The 26,124-nt window shown below is 50.8% G+C and overlaps 1 protein-coding gene across 1 annotated transcript; it reads left to right on the forward strand.

Annotated features, from left to right (window-relative positions):
* The first annotated feature begins 295 nt into the window (after nucleotides 1-295).
* On the forward strand, nucleotides 296-21,940 carry CSNK1E (casein kinase 1 epsilon). The gene is made up of 10 exons (XM_088531867.1): nucleotides 296-565; nucleotides 4,798-4,885; nucleotides 10,681-10,791; nucleotides 10,958-11,106; nucleotides 11,766-11,994; nucleotides 18,573-18,743; nucleotides 20,371-20,519; nucleotides 21,071-21,263; nucleotides 21,349-21,488; nucleotides 21,876-21,940. Exons 2-10 carry the CDS (start codon nucleotides 4,810-4,812, stop codon nucleotides 21,906-21,908), a joined length of 1,251 nt encoding a protein of 416 aa, XP_088387993.1. The 5' UTR covers nucleotides 296-565; nucleotides 4,798-4,809; the 3' UTR covers nucleotides 21,909-21,940.
* Nucleotides 21,941-26,124: the final 4,184 nt, after the last annotated feature.

Here is a 26,124-nt window from a genome sequence, read left to right on the forward strand (position 1 = left end):
CAGGGGTCCCATGCTGGGGCTGCCCTAACTCCCACACTGCAGTGCCCAGGGCGGGCAGCCACGGGCCCCATGGAGCCCCACGGGGCTGAGGGGTCCTTCCCCTCGGGCGGCCACCGCGGGGAGACCCTCCCCGAACCCCGCGCGTGGCGGCCAGGGCCAACTGCTGTGGGGCGCAAAATGGGCGCCGGGCGCGGAGGGGAGCGGGCAACGGCGGCGGAGCGCGGCGGGCGGTTGCGCCTTTAACGGCGGGCGGAGGAGGAGGAGGAGGAGGGCCGGGGCTGTGCCGGGTGACATCAGTGGGTTTGGCTCCGGGGCTCAATGGAAACTGGGTGAGCGCCGGGCTGTGCCGAGCACACGCCGGCTGCAGGGGACGGCGAGCGAGCGGGCGAGAGGCGGCAGGCAGCGCCGCGCCGCGCTGAGCCGAGCGAAGCGAAGGGAAGGAGGGACGCGCCGGGCACGGCCGCCAGCAGCCCTCCCCAATCCTCCGTCATCCGTCCCGCCGCGGCCGCCGGGCGCCCTGACAGCCGGCGGAGCAGCAGCCCCACACGGCCCCCTTGCCGGCACGGTGCGTATGGGGGGCGCCCGCCTCCATCTTGGGGCGCAAACCCCGGGGGAAAGGCGGCCCCTCCGGCTCTTTGTGTGCGCGCAGGGAGGGAGGCGGCGCGCGGGGGAGGGGAGCGCGGGGCGCCGGGCCGCGATGCGTCGGGCCCGCCCGGGCCACAGCAGCCCCTTTGTGGGGGGCGCCGCGGGGTGGGGGGCGCCCCGCGACCGGGCCGTTTTGGGGGCGCCCCCCGCCGTGTCCGCGGCGGGGCTGCGGGGAGGCGGGTGGGCACCGCGGTGCGGGGAGGGGGGAGCGGGGCTTGTTTTTAACGGGGGCCCCGATGTGTCCCCGCGCGGGGCGGGCGGCCGCTCGGCGCCGGCCCTTTGTAAGCGCCGAGCGGCCGCAGCGCCGCCCGCCGCCTCCGGTAACCGGCTGCGGGGGGGTCCCGCGCGGCCCCTGCGCCGGGGGTCTGTAAAGCACCCGGCGGGGAGAGGCTGGGGTGAGGGATCGGCCCTCGGGCTTTTTTGGTGGTTGTTTTATTTTATTTTATTTTTTGTGGGGGGGGGGGGAGGCCAAGAAATCTGTATTTCCTTTTGTGCACAGCGGAGATTGGCGCGGGGGGGAGGTAGGGGGTTTATGGCGAGCGGTTTTCGTCCCCCCGGCCCGAGGTGACGGTGGCGAGGAGGGGGGAGGCGAGCACAAGTCCCGTGCTGTCCGCCCCGGTGGCGGCCCTCCCTTTTTTGTTACCCATCGGGGAAAATAAAGGCCGGAGTAAGGCTGCCTGGGGTAGTGCTTCGCCTGTAAGGGCTAGGGAGGGGTATCAGAAAGAAATATGTATAGAGAGAGAGCATATATATATAGTATGTTTATGTATATATATATTTGTTGTTCTTGCTATTGTTTTGTTTTCCTGTTGTGGCCCTTTCTTCCTAAAACATAGTCTAAATGCATGTATTTGCTCTGTGAGTAATGTGGGGCTCTTTATTTGCTCCCCCCTCCCCAGCCAAGTATCTGCTGCTCGATCCTCTCCTTTTGTAACTGTGGAATAGGTTGGGGGGGGAGGGCTTGTGTTTGATGTTTTTGCATATCAAAATGTTATTTTTCTCCCCCCCCCTTTTTTTTTTCTTTAACCAGCTGATTTTTTTCCTGCCTCTTTCTTTCTTCCCTTCCCTTCTCACACACACACAAAAAGCCAGTGTAGAGCATTTATGATCTATGGGCAAAGCAGCCCCCGCTCTACACACTTCCCCTTAAAGCTGGAGCCGCGTTGGGCTCGGCAGCCTCCATTATGTAGCTGCTGAACTCGCTCTGTATTTGGTTTTCTCTGCCCTTTGGTAGCCTAGGTATCTTCTCACTTCATACCTCTCCAGGTGGGGCTCAGATAAACTCTTTTTTTATTATTATTATTATTTGAAATGGTTTACATGTCCTCTGTCGGAAACTGTGCTGACACACCAGGGTGAGATCAACTATATTGTGTGTTTATGTAATGGCCTTTGTGCCTGTACGTAGGTATTTTTTATATTATATAAAACGGGACTAGTGCAAAACCGCGTGTGTGGAACCAACATGGGTGGCCGTGTAGTATTTTTGAGGCTGTGTAGTATATTGTAGGTGTCTGTGTAATGTGGATATTAATGTATGCAAACACTCATGCAGAGCACACACTTGCTTTAAGGGTGTATGTGTGTTAATCCCTTATGGAAAACTAAATGGTTTAACTAAACGATTGCCCTGCAGCCCCTGGGAACATTGCCTTGGCTGGAGAGTGCAAGAAAGATGGCAAGGCAGGGGGGGAGTAAAGTCTGGTGTTGGGGTAATTTTAAATATATACGTATTTTATATACATGTACACACATACATGTATAGAGTATATATAACCATGTGTATACATACATTTTTTTCCTTGTTCTTTCTGTAATAGCAGACCTGAAGATTGTATAAGGCAGAAACTGTGGAGGGTAGGGGGTATATGTGTGAAGTACAAATCTGGTGCATGTTTGAACTCCTGGGGTGTTTTTTGAGGGGTGTCTGTGTGTCTCATGCTCCCTTACTATGAATCCATACTATTGCTATTTGGCTATCTTCTTCCCAGGTTTTCTGAGTGTGTGTATATATATGTGTGTGTGTGGTTGGGCGGGGGGGAAGATAAGGCAAAATGACAGCTGTGCGTGGCCATGATTTTTCACTCCATTATCCCGCTGTCCCCCACTTCACCCTGGAGCATTTCTGAGATTCCCTTTTGGAGCCTGTTGCTTAATCAGCTGGAAGGGCTGCTGCCTGGGTGTGCGGGGAGCCCTTCTTAACCTGGCTCCTGCCTGTCCCACAGGGCTGGAAACACGTTTGGGCTTGGGACTGTGGCAACGCAGAGCACCAGGCGCCCGTGCCTGGCGAGGGGCCCACCGAGGCCTCCGCAGCCTCCTAGGGGAACTCGGACACGAGCGCAAACGCTAAGGCAGCCATAAAGGAAGCAGGTTAGAGAGCTGCCCTGGTGGTTGCAGGTTCCTGGGGACACAGACCTTTGATCGTTTATTGGAGTATGAGCCTACGCGAGTCGCCTGTATGCTAATGTGGCTATAGGGAACAGCGGGCAGCGGATGGAAATCGTGTCTGCTGCTGCGCCCTCACACAGGTAGGGCTGCCTCCCTGCTTCGCTTCCCAAGGCTCTCCCCACGTTCCTCGTAGTAAGTCACAAATAGCCACGGGGTTTTGTCGTCTTTGGACGTACAGAAACCCACACGCATAAGTAAATAGTAGGTTAGGGGACTCCACCTCGAAGTGTTTTGTATGTGGTTTCTGGTGACAGGAGCTCTGCTTTCAGGGTTCACAAATGTCCCTGAATGCCTTGATAGGATTATTTTCCTGCACGTCTCTGCAGCTCGTCCATTCCTCTCTCTGTAATCCCATCTCCCAGGGCACAGGCAGCAGCTCTCAGTTTGTAGTGTGCCCAGAATCCTGTAGCTGTGATTGTGTTGTGTGTGTGTGCACGCATGTGTGTCTCACACAGAGCCATTCCTTGCATCCGTCTTTCCTTCAGTGGTGCTTCTTTCTCACCCTGTTTCAGCAAGAGAAAGTTCTTCTCACCTACTTGTGAAAACATGAATCATTCCTCACCTTTCCTGTCCCCAACAGACTCTGTGTCTGCATTTTGTACACTGATAATGTGGCATTGTATAAATTAAGTGTGTGGCAGATTTTCCTAAAAGGAGTCACGTTCTCTGTGTTGGTGGCTGTGGAGGGGAGCCAGGAAAAGGGGCTGTTCACAGGGGACACTCTGGAGCTACGTGTGGCAGAGACCTCTGCAGCAGCAGGGCATGGTTGGGATTGGATGGTGGGAAAGACTCGGTGTCTGTAGTCCTTTTACCTAGTTGGTTTTCTGGGGAAGGCGAGTAGGGCTAAGTCTAGGCATGTTGATCGGGTATAGCAGGTCAAAGGGTTAGCTAATCACCTCAGGTAAAAAGGAAGGGGAAAGACCTGAGCTGCAAAAAACAAGGTGTCAGCAGACCAGGCTAGATAACACGGGGAGGCTGTGCTAGAGCAATGGAGGCTGTGATCTCGTCAACAGAAGCATGTGGAGATAAGAAAATGATGTTCCTAGTCTGTTTGGGCCTCGCCAAGCTCAGTGTGCTGTGGTGTTTGTTCTTCAACTCTGCCAGCCCCCACCCAGGGGCCATGGAGCTGCTCGCAAAGAGTCTTGTCTTTCAAAGCCCTTGATTCCGGTATTAACTGCCCCAAGGCGCAGGTCTGGGCCTGGTGCAGAGCAAGCTCCTTCTCATGGGGCTTATGTCCATCCTTTATGGCCTCTCCTGAGGTTAGAGTTGTCCTGGTGCTGGTTATTTTAGGTTACTCTAGAGGGAGGTGGTACTGCTCCTCATAGTTTGAAACAGTTCCTCACTGAAACCTCTTTAGGAAGGATCTCCTACTGCCCCAGTCTCTGGGGAAAAAAATGGTGGGAAAGAAGTTCAATTTTTCTGCCTTCCCCTAGAGGGAACATAGTATTCCTGAAAGGGTCCTTTTCCTGCAGTATTTCTAAGCTCCTACTGTCCCTAGACACGTGAGATACAGACCAGTAATAAAGGCCATATAGAAAACAGAGTATTTGAAGATAATAACTACACCCAGACTCTGGAGTACTTGATGAAATGACTAACCTAAGTGACCAGGTCTGTTCCGTGGTGTTTGTATTGATTCAATTCCTGCTTCTGCTTCTGACTCTGCCCTTTGCTTTTTTTTTTTTTTTTTTTTTTTTCTTTCAGCACGACTGAACCATGGAGCTTCGAGTGGGGAACAAATACCGTCTGGGCAGAAAGATTGGCAGTGGTTCCTTTGGAGACATATACCTGGGTGAGTGTGTGTGTCCCTGCCCATGTACCTGTGAGGATGTGTTTTTCTCATGCTTATTGATATTTGTAGACACCTCATAAGGTTGAAATGGTAAAGATAAAAATGAGCATCAAGGAATACTACCAATTGCTGTTGACTTTTGATGGTAAAGGGAGTGGAAGGAGCTCGGCTTCGCCTTATGGATAGTGGAGTCACACTGATGTTTGGTCAAGCTGATTTAGAGTTGGACTGCATATGGCAAATTCGTCGTACACCCTGTGCAACTCTTGCTTCCTTTTCCTGAGCTTGGGTGTGTGGGAGTATAAACTCTTTAGAGAGTTGTTGGTGGAGAGGCTTCAGAGTGAAAGGAACGAACTGGCGGGGTGGTTAATAATGGTCCACCGAAGTGGCACAGCAGATCTGAGAGAGAGAGAGAGATCTGAGACAAAGAGGTGTAAAAGAAGTCAGAGAGGCTGTCCCAGGGAAAGTGTACAGGCCCAGGGCTATAATGGGTAGGATGAGATTAAGAATTACTGCTCGGAGTTGTATGGAGCAGATAGATGGCCTTTCGTGAAACCCTGGGTTTCCTCTTACCGTGAGACTTGCAGAAGGTTCTCCCTGATGCCTAGAGGACTTCCTGATGGTTTGCTCACTGAGGTTTTTACTGGCTCAAACCATGTGGGACTGGATGGGTGAGACAATCCTGCAGCCCCATTAATGCCTCTCTCAGAGCGGGAAACCCTTTGCTTACTGTACACTCAGCACCATTGCCTTTTCAGCTATAGCTCCTCGGGGCCTTCTGCTTGCAGTGATTATCACATGTTCCTTGACAATTTCTTTGCTTGAGTTGTATTTTGTTTTTCCCAGTATATCCAGCATTGCTCTTTTTTGCTGCTCTTTGATATCTATATATACTTTTTTCTCACAGTCTGTCCGTCTGCTGAGCAGAGTGGAGCCTACGCAGCATTTTAGGTGTGGCATTTCCAGTGCTGGGCAGCAAAGGGCTACCCTTGGAGTGATCTGTAATGTGATGCCATTGCACAGAGTGCTTTGGGTCTCCTTGGCTTTCCCATCACCAACACAGTGTCATGTTGCAGAACTGGCCCTCATGTGCTGACAGCTGTATTGTATGAGAGCTCTTCTGGGCTCTGCAACATCTCTCAATCCCTTCCCAAGTTCCTTTCAGTGAATACTTCTGGTTCAGATTAGTCTTCTCCATGTTTGTAAATCACTTTCTGTTTTCTACCTCTGGCTTTTATCTCCAGTTCTTTCTTGCTTTATTAGTCTCTCCTGATTGGTGTTGGCAGCTCCTCTTGATTAAGTATCCTGTGGGAATCATCACTAACAGGCTTTGTTGCCACCTTTATCCAGATCACGAACAAAGATGATAAATAGCAGATCTGGGATCCCTACCCACTGTACGCTGCCATCACTGCAGCCTGCTCCTCTGTATCACTCCTTTTTGGCCCTTCAGCCAGCCAGTGTTTCGGGCAACAGCGCTTTTAATACCCAGGTGTTGGGGAACAAGGGATGATAACAGGGGTGGGGGGGTCACAGCATTTTCCACCTATGCTGATGGGCTTGAAGCCTCCTGGACCTGCTGTGAAGAGCTATAAATGTCAGAATCTTAAAAATGTGAAGAAGGGAGGTACTGAGTGGAAAGGCCAGACCCTGTGTTTCTCTACATCCTGACAGCTCATGCACCTGTATAAAGGGGACTTTAAAAAACGCTTACTCTGGTGTGGGGCTGGGCCCGTCTTGCCTGTGACTAGAAAACTTCAGAAGCAGAGGAAGCCTCAGTGCTACAGTAAGCACAGCAGGATTCCTGAGTTCAAATTGCAGAGTTCAACCAAGTTACTTGAATTACAGTATCAAAGCTCTTGTGATGCTCATTGAGGTGCAGGGCAGTGTGTTCTGAAGCAGCGATAGCGAGACTTGGTGGAGCCTGGGTGCCTCCCCAGCCTGGAGGGATGGGGCATGTAGTCTGTGGTGTGTCTGGAGGACGCTTGTGCTCATGTTACCCTCTCGCTGTCTGCTTCTCAAACAGAGAGACTCATTCACCAGAGTTTCTCTCCTGCACCAGATTTGTCCCATAGTTCTCATTTAATAATGGTGTGGAGATAGAACAGGGACAGACAGGCTTTGTATGGGATGGTGTGTGTGGGTTGTATGGTATATTCTTAACTTCCCTCTTTCAGAATACTAATGTTTACCTGCTCTCCATAACCAATGGGTACTGTGTGTCATGCTCCTTGGGATTCATTTTTGGATTTCCTGTTGGAAGGAAATTTGAGCTTCTGTGTGGACATAGACAAAGGACAGACTACTGTAAATCCTAGGCTGAGTCTCAAATAGCAGTGGCTTGCTTCATGTTCCACTTTGAAGGATATATGCACTGAGGGGCAGATTCCCCCTGAACTGGCTGGGGAGGATGGGAAGCAGCAGCAGGCTGTCCATGGGCCTTGGCTACCCTGTTTGTCTGTAAAACATTTGCTTGGACAAATGAAACCCAATTTGTAGAGGAGTTGCTGAGAACTTTGGGCTATCAAAGAGGCAGGGCAGGAATATCCGGGCTTACTGCTGCTTATCAGGGCTGGGACCCACCAAAGGAGCCGTTGGTGGTGCCAGGCTTCAGCGTGATGGTGGAGAGGAACTAGGGATCACGGGATGGATGTGCTGCAGACAAAGCATGCTGGGACACTGTTGCCTTTGGACAGTTCCTGCTTGCAGGCTCCTCCCTTGCGGGGAGGGGAGCGCCTTTCCTTTGTTTCCTGGCCTGTTAACTCTCTCTCGCCCTATCTGACTTCTTCCATCTGTTCAGCAGCCGTCCTTTCTCCCGTTGCTAAGCTGGCAGGAGAGGAGCGGGGGGTGGGAAGGGCTGTGGGGAGAGCGGAGACCGTGTCTGTTGTCTTGCCCGATGCGAAAGGAGGGAGGTGTTTATTGTATCAGGGAAGCAGCGAGGCCTCTGCTCCGAAAGGAGCCTGTTTAGCAGGTGACATCGTATGTCTCCAGGGCCCCATTTTGAGCAGCTCATGATGAATGACTTGAATTTGCGCAGCCCCCACAGCTGAGCGAGACTGGGGGTGGATGTTAGGAATTATCCCCAGTCCTACATGCGTCTCTCGGCTGGCTGGAGCTAGGCAGTGTCTGCAGCAGTCTGAAATGCAGTGCTTTCCTGCTGGAAAAGCAGCCTCCCAAGAAAGAGCAGGGAACTGTTGCTTTTGTGTTCATATCCTTTTTTTTTAAAAAAAAGATGGTGGCGAAAGCATGGAACAAAGGATCGGAGACTCCTGCCCTCAGCTCCCTCCTGGCTTTGGTAGAGGGGGCTGAGCTCGCAGTGCTCTGTCGGTGCCCCCTCAGCAAAGAACTGCTCCTTGTTATGTGTGTTTGGTCTGGGCTTTAGTATTCCAGGCTGCCTGGCTGTTTCTGCTTTCCCTGGGAGACTGATGCCAGCGCTTGGGCTCTGGAGGATGTGGGTCTGAAGGCCATGTTGGCCATTTGAAGGACATATGTACGTTTTGCAGAGTCCTAAGTTTTCATGATGTGTCCCCCTCCACCCCTTCACTTTTCCTGTTTTATATCCTCACAGATGACATACCCCACATGCAAACAGTCTAGGGGTTCCTTATCGTCTTCTCAAATGTGCAGGGTGACATGGAGATGAGAACACCTTCATCTTTCCTCTGTTAAACTTCCTGGGAGTGTCGCTCAAAAGGCTGCTGCATCCTTGCTGCTGCAAAAGTCAGCAGGACTCATGACCGCTGGTGTGTCAGCGGATGGGATAGAATAGGGAAGGGAGGGAAACACTCCTACCTTCTTGAGTAGCTTGGGTGCGTCCAGGCTGAATGACATACAGTGATTCAACACAGTATAAAAAGTAAAGAGTAGTCCTGGACCATGTTCCTAAGGTGATCTGAGCTTCTTTTCCTCCTTGCACTCTTGATATGTTTAAGAAGGTCTTGTGGTGGAGTGAAAGGAATAAATATATTACTGGACAGTAGTTTGTAAGTGGAAAATGTCAATGTCTTTCCAAAAGTGACCCTTGGGCAAATGACTAGTTCTAAAGAGGACTTTCCCTCTTCCCTCTGCTGGATCTTGCGTGAAAACATTTATTAAGTTCATCCTGTTGCTCCTCCTTCCCCTCCCTCAGAGCACCCTAAATAATTCTTCTCTCTCCTTAGTGTTTACAGCCTTCGAATACTTGCAGGCTGTTGTCATGTCCCATTCTTCCTCCCCACCCTTCTTAGCTGTATCTCTTGTCTATGTTACATATTTAGCTCTTTTAATCTTTCTTAGTAAATCAATCCCTCTAGGCCCTGATAGTTGTTGTTCCTCTCCTGCAAATTCCTCCCAGCTTGTCTGTCTCGACCTGACACTGCAGCATCGAGCTGATGTCTTTTTGCTAGCAGGGAGCCCTTAACTAACTATCTGTATGCTCAGTGCCAGGCCTCTTCAGCAAGAAAGGGATCTTCCTGGGTTCCAGTGGAGAAAGAATCCAGTAGTGTGGAATTTTCCTTTATCCCATTGGTCCCTAGTTCTGGAGGTGGTGTGTGAATGAAAATGGATCTATTCGCACCCATTTCTGTGGACTTTGAAATTTGAGGATGGGAAATTCGGAGAGATGAGGAGGCATGATTAATCTGATCTACAAAAAGCAGCTTTTTTTTTATCTACAAAGCACCATCTTCAGCTCCAGCTTTTGTTCAGCCTTCCAGTTCTACAGTAGTTCATTTTACGACAGCTTTCTTAAGCTGTTACTTCTGCTGCTTCATGAGCTGTTGCTTCTGATTTGAGTTTCAGTGCGACTTCTAATAATTCCTGATATGAGGAAGGGTTTGTGTGTGTATGTGGCATTTGGTGAGGGAAGAAACAACTCCTGAGTGTCATTCTTGTGACCAGTGTACGGATCTTTCAGTTCTTTCCATTTTAGGATGATGTGAAACATCTGGAATCCTCTCAGCTAATAGGAGGAAAAGACTGTCCCTCCTTTGACACTGTGCTCTGGGACCAGAGTGCTGGCTTCCCTGTCTGGCAGCTCGCTCACTTTTCAGAAAGAAGCATGTGGGGAGGCGGCGTTTTGTCACCACCAACTATCTAGCAATACCTTTGACAAAGGCGTCCGAGTGGCTTAATTCAGGACTGGATTTGGTTTATTTCGTCACGCTTCTAATTTTGGATATAGCAAATGTTCTTGTGTTGGCAAAAGATAAAGGTATTATTAAAGCCCTGGGGAGAGGGGGAAGCTGGGGATTTGGGTATTGGCTGTATTGAGCAGGTCAGGGCTGTAGAGAAATCGGAGGTAGCTGGGAATGTTAACAGTGTCTCCTCCTGAACTAATTGGCTCTGTTGAAACTGTGTGGCTTCTGGGACCTGAGGTAACTAATAATTTTACTCAGGAAAGATGTACTCGATATCCCTTTCTGGGTGGTTGGCTTGGTTCAAGGGCTAAGTATATGATCAAGGATAGCTTAAAAAATCCACTCATTTTTAGTTACTGCTGATATTCATTGTCCTCCCAAGGTTTGTCACTAAACCTGTTGAGATAACGCGTCGATTTACAGATTGCAGAGTTGTTGTTCTAGCCTGTCTGCAGGATGAGAGCCGGTTTCCTCTTCGTGTGCCTCACTGTAGGCTTGTCTTTGCAAGTGGCAGTGCTAGAAACTGTGTGAAGTTGAAGTGGCTGATTCTCATTTCTGTCGCAGAGAATAAATTTCAGGCTGTATCCTAAGAGTTTGGCATCTGCATGGGCCTTGTTAAATGTGCGCAGCTTCGCTAGGAGCTTGTATAATTGTAACTTCACCCTCATTTCTGTGCAGGAGCCAATATTGCGACTGGTGAAGAGGTGGCCATCAAATTGGAATGTGTCAAAACCAAGCATCCCCAGCTCCACATCGAAAGCAAATTCTACAAGATGATGCAGGGAGGAGGTGAGAGGGGGAGGAAAGGATGGGCCCGGGGGAATGCTTGAAGAAGGAAATTGTTCTGGAGGGTCTTGGAAAGAAAATGGCTTGGTATTGTATATGGTCGTCTCTGCAGGCGATGCAGCGGTTTTCTTCTGTTCCCAGGGCTTATTTTTTTTTCTTCTTTTCCCAGTGGGTATCCCCTCCATTAAGTGGTGTGGAGCAGAGGGGGACTATAACGTGATGGTGATGGAGCTCTTGGGGCCCAGCCTGGAAGATCTCTTCAACTTCTGTTCCCGCAAATTTAGTCTCAAGACAGTTCTGCTCCTGGCAGACCAGATGGTGAGTTTCCTCTGAAAGCATTTGTGCTTCCTCTCCTTTCCTGTGCCTTTTCTTCCCCATCCCCTCTGCTCGAGAGCTGTTACATCCCAGGCTTTCTCATTTAGCAGCAAGTGGCTTCCGGGTTTTTCCTTCTTGATGAAGCTGGGAGCCCAGAAGCATCTCTGGCTCTTCCTATCCTCATCCCTCCTGCCTTTTCGCCGCCTTTCATCCTGTGCTAGCACAGCATGCAGAGATGTTTTTCACCATGAGGTGAATGGCTGATACTGCTACCTCTGTTGACTCAGCTTGCTCATGCCTTGAGTTTAAATCCCTTAGTTGTTCTGGTCTTTCTCCTTACCCAGTCTGCCAAAATTTGAAAGTTGACCACTGTAAATCCTGTAGCTCAGATTTTACTAGGTGGTACAAATTTGCTTCCTGTCTATTTTTGTGATGTTAAGTGATCTATGCAGCCTGAGGAGTGTGCTGGTGTGCAGGCTTGTTTACTGCCTGTATACAAATCCTGCTTCTGAAGGATGGGAAAGGGCATTTTTCCTCGGCTGCCATCTCTGATGCTCTCTGCAATGCGCCCTCTTCCTTACTCTAATAGGCCCTGGTAGGTTTATAAAGGTGCAGCTATCAGGAGCCTCTTTCTCACTTTCCCACTATTTCTTCACTTGCAGATCAGCCGTATTGAGTACATTCATTCCAAGAACTTCATCCACCGGGATGTGAAGCCAGACAACTTCCTTATGGGGCTCGGCAAAAAAGGCAACCTAGTGTACATCATTGATTTTGGCCTGGCCAAGAAATACCGAGACGCACGGACCCACCAGCACATCCCTTACCGGGAAAACAAGAACTTGACCGGCACGGCCCGCTATGCCTCTATCAACACCCACCTGGGAATCGGTGAGCCTTGTGTCGCATCTCGAGGCTGCTGTCTTTGGGACGTGGCACCCAGCAGGACGAGCGGTGGCTCCTCTGTTGGAGGGCACAAAGCTCCTGTGTCTTGGGTTTGAGCTGCTTCTGGCACATGGGAGGGGACGTGGCTCAACAAGTGGGGCATTGGCCTGGGTGACCGTAAGGCTCTTGGGCTATGCTGCTGGCTTGTGCTGAGATCGTGGACAAACAACTTAATGTCACCCTGTTGTCCCTTCTGCCTTTTGTGTCACATGGAACTTCTGAATTGTCTCCTGGCATGCGTTTCCACACTGCTTAGTGCAGTGGGACCCTGTGTCAGCAGCAGGGATGTGACTTCCCCAATTTTACTGCTACTAACTCTGCCTTGTATAATTTTTGCAGGCTGATAGATGTGTAATGGAGATGTCATAGGTACTAGGTCTTTAGGGGTATGTGTAATTGAAACTTCTCTTTTGTTAGTTCTTCAGTGCCTTTGTCAGTGGTGTTTGCTTCTTGTTTTTGGGTATTTATTTAGCCCAGAGTTGGAGGATAACCCAATAAGAGTTGGAGGATAGAGGCCCATCACAATAGGGTGATAGCCCTGTTGTCCACCACTGAGGACAGATGTCTACTAGAAATGCATAAGAAGGTGAAGATGGAAGGTGTGGGAGGGAGTTTCCTGCCTCCTGAATGTTCAGGTTTTGTGCCATTGATTACTGGCTTTCATGGGTCTTCAAAGTGCATAGGTGCTTGGGAACCAAACTGCCTTATTTGCCATGGAGAGAGACTGTGTATTAGCCTGAGGGAAGTAGGGCTCTAAGTAGAGCTAATAACCGTGGCAATAAACTGGGCAGAAAAAGTTCAGGGAGTTCGGCCGGATCTCTGCTGCTGATGGCCATGGGCATCGTGCCTCTTCTGTAGATACTTGCACAGATCAGTAGCTGGTACTTCCCTTAAATCCTCCCAACTCCTGTGCTGGCAGCAAGTTCTTGAGTGAGAAGCTCTTTCCCAAAATTGTGATTGCTGCGAGGAGCAGGGATGAAGGCCTCTTTACAGTTTTCTGTTCCCTGAGTGCCTCTTTCCCATGCTGACCCTTTTTCCCCTCTTTGACTGGGCTTTGCCTATCAGCTGCGGTGTGAGAGTTTCATAGTTGCCCACAGGGTCCTGATGAGAAGCAGTGTAAGTAACCTCTGAACAAACTGACTTTGTTCTGCTGTTGGCTGGCAAATCTGAGCAGCAGAAATTGAAGCTGCTTTGTCGTCAGACTCAGGGAAGCAGCTCCTTGTACTTGCAGCTCTGTTTGCATTTCGAAGAGCTTCTTCTGAAAAGCGTAATCTGGGAATTTGAAAATTGGAGTGGAGAATCCTTCCACAGGATTTCACATCCTCTTTTTCACTAGGGAAAGCTTCCTATTTCCCCCCTATTGCAGATAACTTCTCAGGAGAGGTAATCTGTGACATTACCTGCAGAAAATACAGCAGTTTCCTGATGTTGTTTTTTTGTAGTATGGTATAACTGCAGACTGACAATGTTTCATTGCATTGAAATGGGGAGCACTGCATGTTGAGAGGGGGTTGTGATCCCCTGACCTCTTCCACGTGGTAAAAATAGTTCTTGTAGAGCTCTCTGAGTTGGCCTCCTGTATTTTCGCCTGACCTGCTTATATATAACTGACTCTCCATTGAATTCTCAGTCAAGATTTCCACAGCCATGGTAACTACCACAAGGAGACAGGCACAAAATAATTCCCACTACTATGTCTGTCCATCCTTTTGTGTGTGCTTGCTCTGTCTGAACCAAGCACGAGAGGCTAAAGGTCTTTTGTATTTAGGGTTGTTTTTAAGGCCCTTATTACTCATACTACCCCTAACTTAGTCCTTCAGCAGTGGCACTTGACTGGTGTATCAAACAAACAACGTCTGAAGGCTAATCCAGGAGCAAACTGCAGATGCCATCGATGTGAGCACAGCAGTTGCTTTCCTCATCCCTTTTGCTCCCAGAGTTCTGCGTGTGAATTACTCTACGCAACAGGTTTCAGACCTATTCTCTCCACGCTGCAGTTCCTCTGAATTGCAGCAAGGTTACCTGCCTTGCCTCGAGGAAAGGGGGTGGTGTTGGAGTTGCAGCTGGAGTTTCCGTTTCTTCACACCTTGCCAAGGGGAAGACGACAGGCGTGTTTGAGAGTTAGCTGCATTGCCGTGGGAACCGTCACTCTGAATTTTTTGACTTTTCAGTTACTAAAGTCTCTGCTGTAATGTTACATTAATGCAGTTTGGGGAGAGGGAAGGAACCAGGTGCTAGGGTGCTCATGTGACAAGAATAGCAAGCAGATAAATGCCTTTATTTGAATGTGCAAGCTAAGGGTTGGACATTCCAATGTCTGGAGGAAACACATTCTTTTTCCAGTGACCAGGGAAAAAGTTAGAGGCGAGATTGGTGGGGGGGGTTTCCACAGCTGGAGACTTGTGGCTGGGGAGTCACTGGATTGCGCAGGCTTTGGTTCATGCATTCCAGTCAATTTTCACATGCTCCAGGGATGAGAATCCCTTGCACTCTCTAGGGCTTGTAAAGTCCGAAATAGATGCCCGAGGTGCCCAGGAGACAGTCTTGGAAGAAATGTGGTGGGTTCTGTCTGGATAAGAGCAGGCTGGGAGAGGGGGGCAGGTCCTCCCTGACTGCGTGTCCTAAGTGGCATCCCTTAAGGCCATGCAGGGCACAAAGGTCTTGCAGCGCTTCTGCTTCCCGGCACAGGCAGAGCAAGGTGAAACGTGGTCCCACCGCGTGAAGTCCCGGTGCTGCATACAGGGTGAGATCTGAACAGTGGTGCTTGGCTAAGGCTGTATCTGAACTGGCTCTGGTGAAGAGATCTGGTTTCTAGGGAGTCCTGCATGGGTGCAGTGCTATTTTGGGAAGAGCGGAGAGGAAGCACCTTTCTGGGGGAGTAGCATGGCCTTGGGGCTGCTAAGTTTGGTTATGTGAAGCAGCCAGTGCTCACTGTTCTCCGCTTGCCTGAGCGTGTTGTCAGCAGGTAACTCCCTGTCTTGATACTCACGCTGACTCGGCTCCAGCTGGGGATCTACTTTGGGAAGGGAGCTCCAGCGTGGGCTGGCGGGAGGGAGCTGGCGCCGCATCCCCGTGTGCTCGTTGCTGTGCCGGGGGGAACTGCTCAAGGGCTGGGGTGTGTGGGTAGGCAGCCCTGGGGCTTGTAGCGGAATGGGTTTTGTGAGAGAGGGAGGGAAGGATCCGTGTCTTGGAAAACAGGCGCTCCGCCTTGCCGGGTGAAGAGCCGAGAAGCTGCAGTGAGTGAGAGGAGGCGCGACGCGGTGCCGTGCACGGCGAGAGGTCCCGACCGCGGTGCGGCCTGCGGAGGGGCTCGTGCTGTGCATGTGCTGGCATCGCTGGTGCCTCCGCTTCGCCGTGCCGGCCAGCGGAGCCAGCGCCCTGCCTCCCGCGGGGATGTGAGAGCGAGCCAGCGCTCCTCCAGCCTCTCCCAGTGAAAAGCCGTGGCGTTAAGTAACGTTCCTCCAGAGCACAGAGGTGAAAGACTTTTATTATTATTACTATTTTCTCCAGACCCTAGAGAGCAAAAGTGGAATAATTAATGTTATCTAGGGCTCTGTGGCTGCTGGCATATGACGTGAGGCCAAAAAAAAAAAAAAAAAAGATTTGGAGATAAGCGTGAGAATGTGTGACAATAATGAAGGGTGAAGCTGAGAAGTGAGATGTAGGAACCGTTGTGTTGCTCATCAGCACCCAAGATTTAACCCAGAATCTTGCAGTTAGGGTTACAGGTGAAAGAAATCTGTTTTGTTTTGCATGAATATAATTAAGATAACTTTGCAACTGTGACTTGTCCTGCTGGTGCTTCAGGCTCCTCACAGACGTGAATCTCACTGAAATTTTTGAAGTGGGCTACGATGACCACATCTACCTGAGCAGTGATACTTAGGGGATGCAACAGAAAGAGACACTTACACAGTTATCAAATAGTGAACACTATCCTGTTTAACGTTGTTGTTCATGTTTCTGCATTAGGACAGCATTAGTAAAGGTGTGTTTGTGTGTATATAAGGTGTCCTAGTGAGCCTTCCAGTTTGGTTTTTTAACCTGTCTCCTTGCCTCTCCTAAGAGCTTGTAGCATCTTCCACAGGCTTTAGTCTTAACCTCAACTCCCTAATTCTGATCTTTCCCAAATCACTGTGCTTGTGCCCGGAGTTCCTATAATGTCCTAAGTTCTAGACCAGCAGCTGTGGTCAAGGCTGCTGTGCTATGGTCCAGCCTAGCACTAAGCATTTTGGAGTTCAAGCAAGGTTTTGGAGGTGGCATCCAGATTTATTCCTAAAAGCAAATTGATCTATCAGGTGGGTTTCTCTAGTTGCTTCTCTCTCCGCTCCTGGGAGAGGTGCCCCCTCCCTGCAACCCAGGGACCCCTAGAATTAAAAGCAGTTAAAGCAGCTGGGCAAGCTGAAGTCTGGCAGAGTGCAGAAGTGAGGTTGCCCTCCCTGCCTCTGCTTTCAGGCCTTTTCTGCATGTGTGTTTGGACTCCATTTTCACAGGCCTCTTGTCTCAGAAAGTGGGATATTACCAAGTCTTGTTTAGCTCTGTTTATTTGCTGTGCTTGGTGTGTAATTGCAGCCCAAAGTGGGCTTGTGTATCCTAGCCTTAGGCCAGATGCAAATGTGGGTTTCTCTTCTGTGTTCTCTGCATAGTATCTAAGCGTCTTCCAGACAGTTATGTGTGTATGTGTGCGTAGGTTAGGAAGTATTAGTGTCTTTAAAGTGGGGAACTTGAGACAAGTTTAAGTCAGTGAGGTCAAAAAGCTGTTAATTTTGATTAAGTTTTCCTCTGCTCTTTCTTGGAGCACTCTGCATTTTATCGCGTTGTATTTGCTCCGAGCCAGTGGTGTACTCAGCTCTGTTTCGAAGTGATGAGACCCTCTTTTCTTCTGCAACCATAGCGCTTTTTTCTTCCTCTAATTTATATTTAATTTGCTACTTGCAAAGACACTAGAAAGTTGAGAGGGATGCAGCAGGGAAAGGTGGCCTCAGTGACCCACAACTTGCCTTGGCCTGTCTGGACATCTAGGTCTGTGACCCGCTGCAGTGGTTCAGCTAGCAGAGTCAGGGATATCTGTAACACTCCTTCCCCTTTGGATGGGGAAGGTTGTAGCACCTAACTGATGGAGAGAATTTATATATAATGTGTAGCATCTTCCAGGACTTGGTACTGAGTCCAGAAAAACATGCTGCTGTAGTAGATTTCGAGCCTTTCTTCTACTCTGGGCTCTCCCTCAGACCTCATTTTACCTTTGTGTTAGCTGCGCAGGGTGGTGTTCCCTTCCTCCCTTTGCTGAATGCCAGTATCTTCAGTCCAGAAGAGGAGCGATCCTGGCCTTGTAGAGCCCTAGTGTGCTGACAGCAGGCAGTGCTGTATAAGCTTAGACTCTGAGCAGCCCTCACCAACAGGTGGGCAACCTGCAGTTTTAAAAAAGCTGATAATTTGACTGATTTTGATGTGTTGCCTTCTTTCCCTGTCATCCCTAGGGTAAGGGGGCACCTGGCTTTTGTCTGGTACACTCTTTGGTGTGTATATATGTGTATTTATATTCTTCAGTTTGGTGTGGGAGGGGGAACAGGAGCAAGAGCTTCTTGGCAAAATCTGTGGATCAATCTGTATGCGTGCTGGGGGAGGTGGGGCGAATGCCATACGTTAATTATTCAGTTAACGTTTTCCATTGCTGAGCATCTGCCATCAACTCCTTTTTGGGGGAGCTTATTCTCTGAAACAGGCAAGCCATTTTAGGTCACAATTTCGGTTTGTGTGAAGAGTTTTTACTTGGAAATCTTGCAATAAACATCTGAAGGTGCGCTCTTAAAATGGAATATTAAGGACAACCTTTGCTGAGCAGAGGGGATTGTAATGCCATTTGCACAGTCTTCCCTCATTTAGCAGGGAAACTCCTTTGTCCAGGCTATAGCTCTGCCTTTGTGCCTTTTTATTCCACGGTTATAAAAACCCAGCCAAAGCAGGAAGGAGCTTTGCACAGCATTGCCTGTTATGCTTTTCTGAACCTTCAGTAAATTTGTTTAACTCAAAAAGGGATCCCCATTTCCTCATTTCTGCCCTGCGTGATGAGTATCAGCTGGTTGACTGGAAGATCAGTGTTTGCAGAGGTTGTATGGGACTCACCTCTGTCTTTCTGTGGCCACTTGTGCCATGACTAAGCTCCAGGGTTAAGTGTTGTTCTGGGTGGAGAGGCGTAGGTGCCCTTGTGCCGTGACGGGTAAGGAGAGGTTAGCAGTGTTGCTGCATCAGTTATTTGAGCCACCGAATATTTGTGGGAACTAAGGCTTGTCCAGGCGGGTAGGTAGTCAGAAGAATTATTATTCATTTTTGAAGTGGTTTGGGCTATTGGGGGAGAGAAGTGCTTTAACTCTGCAAGAGGAAAATCCCATAGGAATGAGTATTGGAATTTCTTCTCTAAGTTTATCTATCCTTTCATTCTGTGTGCACTTCCAGAGCTGTGCAGTTGCCAAAGAAGTTTTGGTTGCCTCTCACTCCCTGCTCCTATGTAACTTTCTCCGCAGAACAAAGTCGTCGTGATGACCTGGAGAGCTTGGGTTATGTGCTCATGTATTTCAACCTGGGCTCGTTGCCCTGGCAGGGCCTCAAGGCTGCCACCAAGCGCCAAAAGTACGAGAGGATCAGCGAGAAAAAGATGTCAACGCCCATTGAGGTGCTCTGCAAAGGGTACCCTTGTAAGTGCTCTAACCTTGATGGCTGTCTTGTCTGGTGCATGGCTCTCTTCTGCTGCAACACCATGGAGCCTGAGACACAAAGGGCTCAGCACACCAAATTTTTGGCAAGGACCCACATATGCAGCTGATACCAGTGAAGAGAAAGGAGAAGAGACAGAGATAACACACTTCTGGTGCAGAAGTGGAGGATGTAGATGTTTGAGGTGGAGGCTTGAGCCTTGTGTCACTAAGGGTATGAACGTGCTGTTGAGGATCTGTAGGACCTCAGAAACAGTCTGGAAAAGAGATAGGCAGCAAGGTGGAAGAGTGTGCTGATAGTACTGAGGTGCTCAGGATAGTAAGGATGCAGTCTGACTGAAGAATGCCAGAAGTGACTGGGCAGTGCAGTGCCAAATGCAACTCTGTGCAGCTAAACGTGGAATGACGTCTGTGAAGTGAAGGGAGAGTAGGAGGATCCGTCCTCATGTCACATGTAAGGTAATAGACACCGAGCTGGCTATTACTGCTCAAGAATGAGATCTGGAGTTGCAGTGCATGTTTGTATGAAACATCACCTTCACGTTTAGTAGTTACAGAAAAATACAGATTCACTCTTAGAAATTATTAAGCGGGGTGGGGGGAGGGAAGGCATGAAGAGTATACATAAATCTTTGGCCCACTCGCATCTTACATGCAGAGCATTCCTTCCCTGCATGTCCTTCGCTCCATTTCAGAAAGGCTGCAGCGGAGCTGGAAAAGGTCCCCAAAACACAAAAAGATGATCAGAGGTGAGATGATTTCTATGTAAGAAGCAACTAAGTGGTCTGGGGCCCCTCAAAGTGGGGAAGAGAGAACTAGAGGGGAGATTGTAGAAGTCTGCACTCTCCCTGCACCTCCAGAACTTTGGATGGGACCCTTCCTGATTTCTATTTCAATACAAGAACTAAAATGGATGTATTTTCACACAGCTGCTGGTAGACATGTGGAACTCCTTCCTAAAAGGTCTTACAGGAGTTCAAGGAGGTGTTGGAAGAGATCCAGTGAGGTTTATTAAATACTTAAGGAACCACATCCAGCTTAAGAAGAGCTGAAAATAGCTGGAAACTGGACACATAAGTGGAAGTTTCCAGCCTGCTTTGCCCTATGCTTACTTTTCTATAGCTGCCTCGTTCTGGCTGTGGTGGCTACAGGCTACTGGAGCAGAAAGACCTCTGGCCTGAGCAAGCACAGCTCTCTTCCTACATAACTTTCATCCGCTCTGCTCTGTGCTGCTCTGGACTGCACTGGTCATCTTCACACCATGTGGGCCTGACTTCCCAAATCTTATCTCCACCTGATCTTTAGGGATGTGTTCCTGCTCTCGTGCAGCGAGCTCTGTTGCTTGCTACCTCTTGATTCGAGGTGGGGGGGAAACAGGCAGTCAGAAGAGGGATATGGGCAAGTGTGTATTTCAGTTAAAATAAGGATGGGCTCCTCTCTGTGGCCAGAGCTGTGCGACCAGCAGACTCCTTTCTCCTCCTTGCCCAGCTCTGTGCTTGCAATGCAATGCTGTGGGCTGCAAGGCTGCTCCTGAAAGGCCGGCTCCTCCCTGGAGGGACTGGGGGACAGAGGGTGTTTACCAGGCAGGTGTTTTCTCTGTTCTCCCCAGCTGAGTTCTCGACATACCTCAACTTCTGCCGCTCGCTGCGGTTCGATGACAAACCTGACTACTCCTACCTGCGGCAGCTCTTCCGCAACCTCTTCCACCGCCAGGGTTTCTCCTACGACTACGTCTTTGACTGGAACATGCTGAAATTTGTGAGTGCGGAGGTGAAAGGGCTGAGGGGCAGGGGGATATCCCTGACATGGGGTTGGGGAAGGAAAGACAAACTCTGTCCTTTGACTGACTTTGCTGACCCATTGGGAGCAGCTTGCAAAGGGCAGGCAGGCCCACTGAAAAGAGGAATACTTGATCTGTGGTCCCAGCTTGGGTTTATTTCTCCTGTTGGATTAGTGAGTGTGTTTGCAGCATGTGTGTCAGTATATGCACACATAAATATATGTGTGTGTATATTTAGATCTATAGCTAACTGTAGTTAGAGAGTTTTTTTCAGGTGAAGAGAACCGTAGTCAGAGATGTGGATTACAGTGACAGCTGTAATACCATATTATTTCTTTGGGATCCCTGAAGGAGACTAAAGCCCTTTTTGGATGAAATGGAAGGTGGCAGAGGAGAACTTGCTCTGGGGTTGGAGCTCTGTTCTGTGCCCTGCTTTCTTGTCATGCATTTCCTAGCTGGGGCTGCTGCTCCTTCTGCGGTCCTGCCTGACAGCTGTGCATAACATGGAGTTTCCCCCTGTGTGCGTCAGGGAGCAGCCCGCAACCCCGAGGACATGGATCGGGAGCGGCGAGAGCACGAGCGGGAAGAGCGGATGGGACAGCTGCGGGGCTCGGCCACACGAGCGCTGCCCCCCGGCCCGCCTGCTGGAGCCACTGCCAACCGCCTCCGTAACGTCGCCGAGCCCATGGCCTCCACCCCCACCTCCCGAATCCAACAGTCTGGTGAGAGAGGGGCGGCACCCTGCCGACTGACTGGAAAGAGGGTATGGAATTATGTTCTTGCCTCACACTTCCGTGCCTCCGACAGGAAACACGTCCCCCAGAGCAATCTCACGAGTGGACAGGGAGCGGAAGGTCAGCATGAGGTTACACCGAGGAGCTCCTGCCAACGTGTCCTCATCCGACCTCACAGGGCGGCAAGAAGTGTCACGGATTTCAGCATCACAGGTGAGTCCCTGCTGCCACGTAAACGGCCTCGGCTCACTGGCTCCAAAAAGACCTATGGGCCCTGGGGTGGTTTTTAAGTGATTTGTTGGTGCTGATGTGAGCATAATACCTGATGTGCCCAGTGGGGTGGTGGTAGGTTACACCTTCACTGCCCAGTTACAAGTTTCCTGGATGCCATGCTCAGTGTAGTTGTCTTAGCTCTGCTTTGCTCAGAGTGAGCCTTCAGCGTTGCGTTCAGGCCACATGGTGTGGAGGAGTGGAGCCCTTGGGAGGGAGGCTGTGCCGTAGAGAGAATGAGAGGCAAAGAAATACACGGCCTCTCTGGTTTTGTGTGCCGTGTCCTTTGCTTGCTCTCCATTGCTTGACTGTTGTCGCCCTCTTTTCTAGACGAGCGTGCCATTCGATCACCTTGGGAAGTGAGGAGCAATTGCCACTGGACCAGTGTTTGCTTAGGTGAGTCTATCCTTGTGCCAGGGCTTCTCCAGGGAGGGAATTCTTGGCACTAGGTATCAGGTTGAAGCTTTGCTGCTGTAGGACAGGGGTGCAATTGCTTTTCCCTTTGTCTGGCTTTGACAGGATGGTTTTTGGCTTCAGAGGGAAGAACGGGGTTTCCTGGCAGAGCCTTGAGGGTGTATTATCTTGTGTGCAAAAGTCTTTCCTCCCTTTCTCCCAGAGCACAGGGAGGGTGGAGAAAGCACTAGGCCGGGGAGCCATTTTGTTAATTCTCAGCGACCGCTTTCCTGGCAGCGCACTGGTGTTGGAGGGGAGGATGCTGAGCACAGTCATGTGTGAGATTTTTATGAGGCTTTGCACAGCCAGTGAGTGCCTCTTCAAGGGGAAACAAGTAGCTGGAGAGGGCAGCTCTGAGGGGTGGCAGAAGCGGCTAATTTAGTTTGTTAAATTCCAGTTGGCATTGGATGTGGTGGGAAAAGTCTTTTTTCTTCTAACCTTCTCTTCCCTTTTTCTCTTTTCTTTTTCTAGTGTCTTCACTGTATTTTTCTTTTAAAAAACAAAAACCCAAAAAAAAACAAACAAAAAATTAAAAAAGGCAAAAAAACAAAAAAAAACAGATTTTTTTTATTATTATTATTTTTGGGTTTTTTTGTTTTCGTTTTGCCAACGACGAGGAGTCGAGCTGCGCCCCTGCGCCGGTGCGAGCCGTTTCCGAGCCGGCCGCCCGCGTGTCCCAGCGCGAGCGCCTCCGAGACGCCGCCGCCGCGGGAGCCCTGCCGGGACGGGCTCCTCGGCTGCCCTGTGCAGCCGCCCCCCCAGCCCCATCCTGGCCCCACCGCCACCCCCAGTGGCTTCCCCAGCTCCCACTCCTCATTCTCTGCTCCTTGTTTAGTTTTTTTCCTTCATCCCACCTTGTTTTATTCCTCCCCCCTCTTTGTTTTTTAATTATTGTTTTCAAATCAAATGGTTTCTAGCCATCTAAATTTTAGCTTTGCTCTCCTTTTCTCCTTCATTATTATTATTTTTTTTCTCCTCTGAGGGCAGGCGGTGGATGTTTCTTTTTGCAGGAGTCTTACGGGCTGGGAGGGAATCGGATTCCAGCCATGCTTGATGGTAGAAGTCTGATTTTTATCATCTGTTATTATTATAACAGAAATTATTTTCTCAAGCATTAAATGAATCTTAAGCTGCGAAAGGGAGGCTGTAGCAATGGCCTAATCGTTAAGATTTGAACTTCCTTTCCTCGGGTGGCTCCTCTGTGCTGTTTTTGAGCTGTAAGGGGAAGTGCCAGACTAAGGATCTGAGCGGTCCTCACATGCCAAAGGATGCGTGGAGAGGCACTTGGTTACAAGGAGGAGGATGAGAAGGCTGAAGCTGAACGACAGGAAGATGAGAAGCCCTTCTCCCTCTCTGCAGCGGGGTGTGTTTTGTTTTTGTCCAGCTGTTTTTATGTTTGTTTTTTCATTACAACTTGTTTTAATGCCTGCGGAGGAAGCGCAGGGCTCGAGGCGAAGAACAGGGCGCGTGGAAACGGGAGCTGGACGCTTTTTGCAGAGCCATGGCTCTTCTTCCCTCCTGCAGCCCCCAGGAAAATCCAGCATACATGTGCACAGCCCCCTCCTGCCCTCTTTCCCCTCTCCCCCCCAACTTTAGTTGCTTTTAAATATAATTTAGGGACACTCAAGCTGCTTTGTGGCACTTGGGCCTTGGAAACACACCGATCACCACTGCGACCTGTGGCCTGTAGCAGACACACTGTCACTGTAGTGTGGAGCCAACGGGTTGTTGGCAGGGCGGGGAGGGTGGGGTTAGTCTTTTTGTTCGTTCGTTTTTATCCTTTCTATTTAACACTTCGTTTTTTCCTCTTTTTTGTTTTTCCTAATTTATTTACCCCTCTTACTGTCTTTCTCTCTCTTTTTTTTTAATTAAAGAGCAAAAGTTTTTATTACTTTGTAATTTAAAAAAACAAACAAAAAAAACCTGAAGAACTTTGGGGGGGATTTTGTACTTTTTTCCTGTGTAAATATTGGACTTTTTTGAGCTTTATCGTGGTTGTTAATTTGAAGTAATAAAGTAGAAAATGATAAAGTGACGCCGGCGTCTGTGATTTTTGTTCTTCCCTGGCATCTCTCTTGGAGCGACGTCCTGCGGCTGGAAGCACCTCGTGGCTCAACCTGTGCTCAAGTTGCAGGAACGCATTTGCTCAGAATGACTGGGGAGGGGAAGGAAAGCAGAGGGTCGGAGCACCTAAAAATAGGTGTGAGCTGCTCTCCAAACTTGTGCTTGGACCGCATGGCAGCCCTGGAGCCGGGAGAGCAACATGAACCGCGCTGCGGGGTCTCCCCATTCCCAGCCTTGAGCCATTCGTGTCCCGGGCAATTGGCTGGGAGGAGGAGCGGCAGGAAGGCTTGGGCACGGCGCAGCCCTTGGCATTGGGCTGGGGGCTGTAGCAGCTCCCTTGCTTTTTCGGGTGCCTAGCCTGGCTCACAGCACGTCCATACAATTTAATACTGATGTTGTCTTCTTAAAACTCTGCTCCAAGCATTAAGCATCTCATGCAGTTTAGGCCGGGAAGCATTTTTCTCAAGGGCTGCAAAACTCTTGAAGTTATTTATTTATTTATTTAAACCACCCCCTGCACCTAAATAATGAGCTCGATGATTTTGCAGATCCCTCCATCACGTCCCTTCTGAGCCTAAGAGGAAGAGCTGCTCTGTGGGAGCTTCCAGCTCCTCTGAGGGGAGCAGGAAGAGGGAAGGCTCATACACAGCTCCACAGTCTCTTTTGGGAGCACATTACTGCCCCTCACTACTATATGTGTGTGTATACACTTTTTTATATATAAATATTTTTGGGGTACCGGACAGAAAGTGGCTTTCTGGTTTTCCTCAGCCCTGCTGCTGGGGAAGAGCTGTTCCTGCCGGGGTCGGTCCGCGGTGCTGTGGAGGCTGCGAGCTTGGGGACACGTCAGACTCCCGCTCCCGTCCCAGGAGCGATAGGGCAGCAGCTCTAAGGCTGAGCCCTGCCGCTAAGGACGAGGTCGAACCTCCTGCGAAAACGAAAGCGGCGGCTGAAGTGGAAAACTGCCTCCCGCGGCTCTTCCCGCCGGGAAGAAGCTGCCCGAGGGCCCGAAACCTCTTCCCGAGGGAGCTGCACGGGAGCTACCGAGGGCAGCGCGGGACGCCAAGCGGCCCCTTTAAGAGCCCGCCGGTTACGTCACCCCCTGCCTCCGCCCCGCCCCTCGGCGAGGGCGGCGCAGGCGCGCGGCGGCGGCGGGGGGGGCCGGCGGGGGCGCGGCGCCGCCATGGGCTCGTGAGGGCCGCGCGCGCCGCCCGCCGCAGCGCCGCTCCCCGCAGGGCAGCGCCCGGAGCGCCGGGCCGGGCCGGGCCGCCCGCCCGCGGGGAGGCCGCGGCAGGTAAGACGTGGCGCCGGGGCCGGGCCGGGATGGCAGCGGGGCGGGCGCTGCGGGGTCCCCGTCCCCCCTCCCCCGACCTGCCCTCTCCCTCCGCCACGAGAACCCCGCGGCCTCCTGCTCCGCGCGCAGCTCCCGTGGGTCCCCCGGTGTCTCCCTTGATACCCCCCAGTTCTCCCCCGGTACCCTCGGTACGGTCCGCACTTCCCCGCGCCGCCGGGCGTTTCTCCTGCCTCGCCCCGCACGGTCCCGTCGGGCAGAACGCGCCTCGCTGCGGGGGGCCCCGCCGCCACCCGCGCGTGCACCCGGCCCCGCGCGTGCCCGGCCGCGCCGCGTGGCGCCTCGCGCGACGGCGCCCGGGGCTGGGCCGTGCGGCTGCCGCCGCTCTGTGCGTGCGCCGGGAAATTCGCTCTGGCACCTGCAGCGCGGAGCGGGAGGAGGGTTTTGGGCTCCGGAATTGTCATGCGGGAAAGCGACCCGAGCGGTTTCGGGGACAGCTCTGTGAAAACTTATTGGAGCCGAGCGAGGCTGTCAAGAGTGGGAGGAGGAGAAGTGGGAAAGCTAGAGGAAGCACCGAGGGTGGGACCCCCCTGTGCAAAGTCTGGGAACGCTCTCCTGTATAAAGATCTTGAGCAGGAGTGAGTGCTGAAACCAACCAGCTTCCCCAGCAGGAAGACTGTTTACCTCCGTTAAACAGGAAAGTGAAAGGACTATGATCAATAGAGAAGAAGGTTAACAGGATGAACAGAAATGTCTGATCCCTGTCTTAAA

The sequence above is a fragment of the Tinamus guttatus genome, unplaced genomic scaffold, assembly GCF_059628265.1.
Source record: "Tinamus guttatus ecotype Peru unplaced genomic scaffold, ASM5962826v1 Tinamus_guttatus_pri_ptg000439l, whole genome shotgun sequence".
In the NCBI taxonomy this organism is placed as follows: domain Eukaryota; kingdom Metazoa; phylum Chordata; class Aves; order Tinamiformes; family Tinamidae; genus Tinamus; species Tinamus guttatus.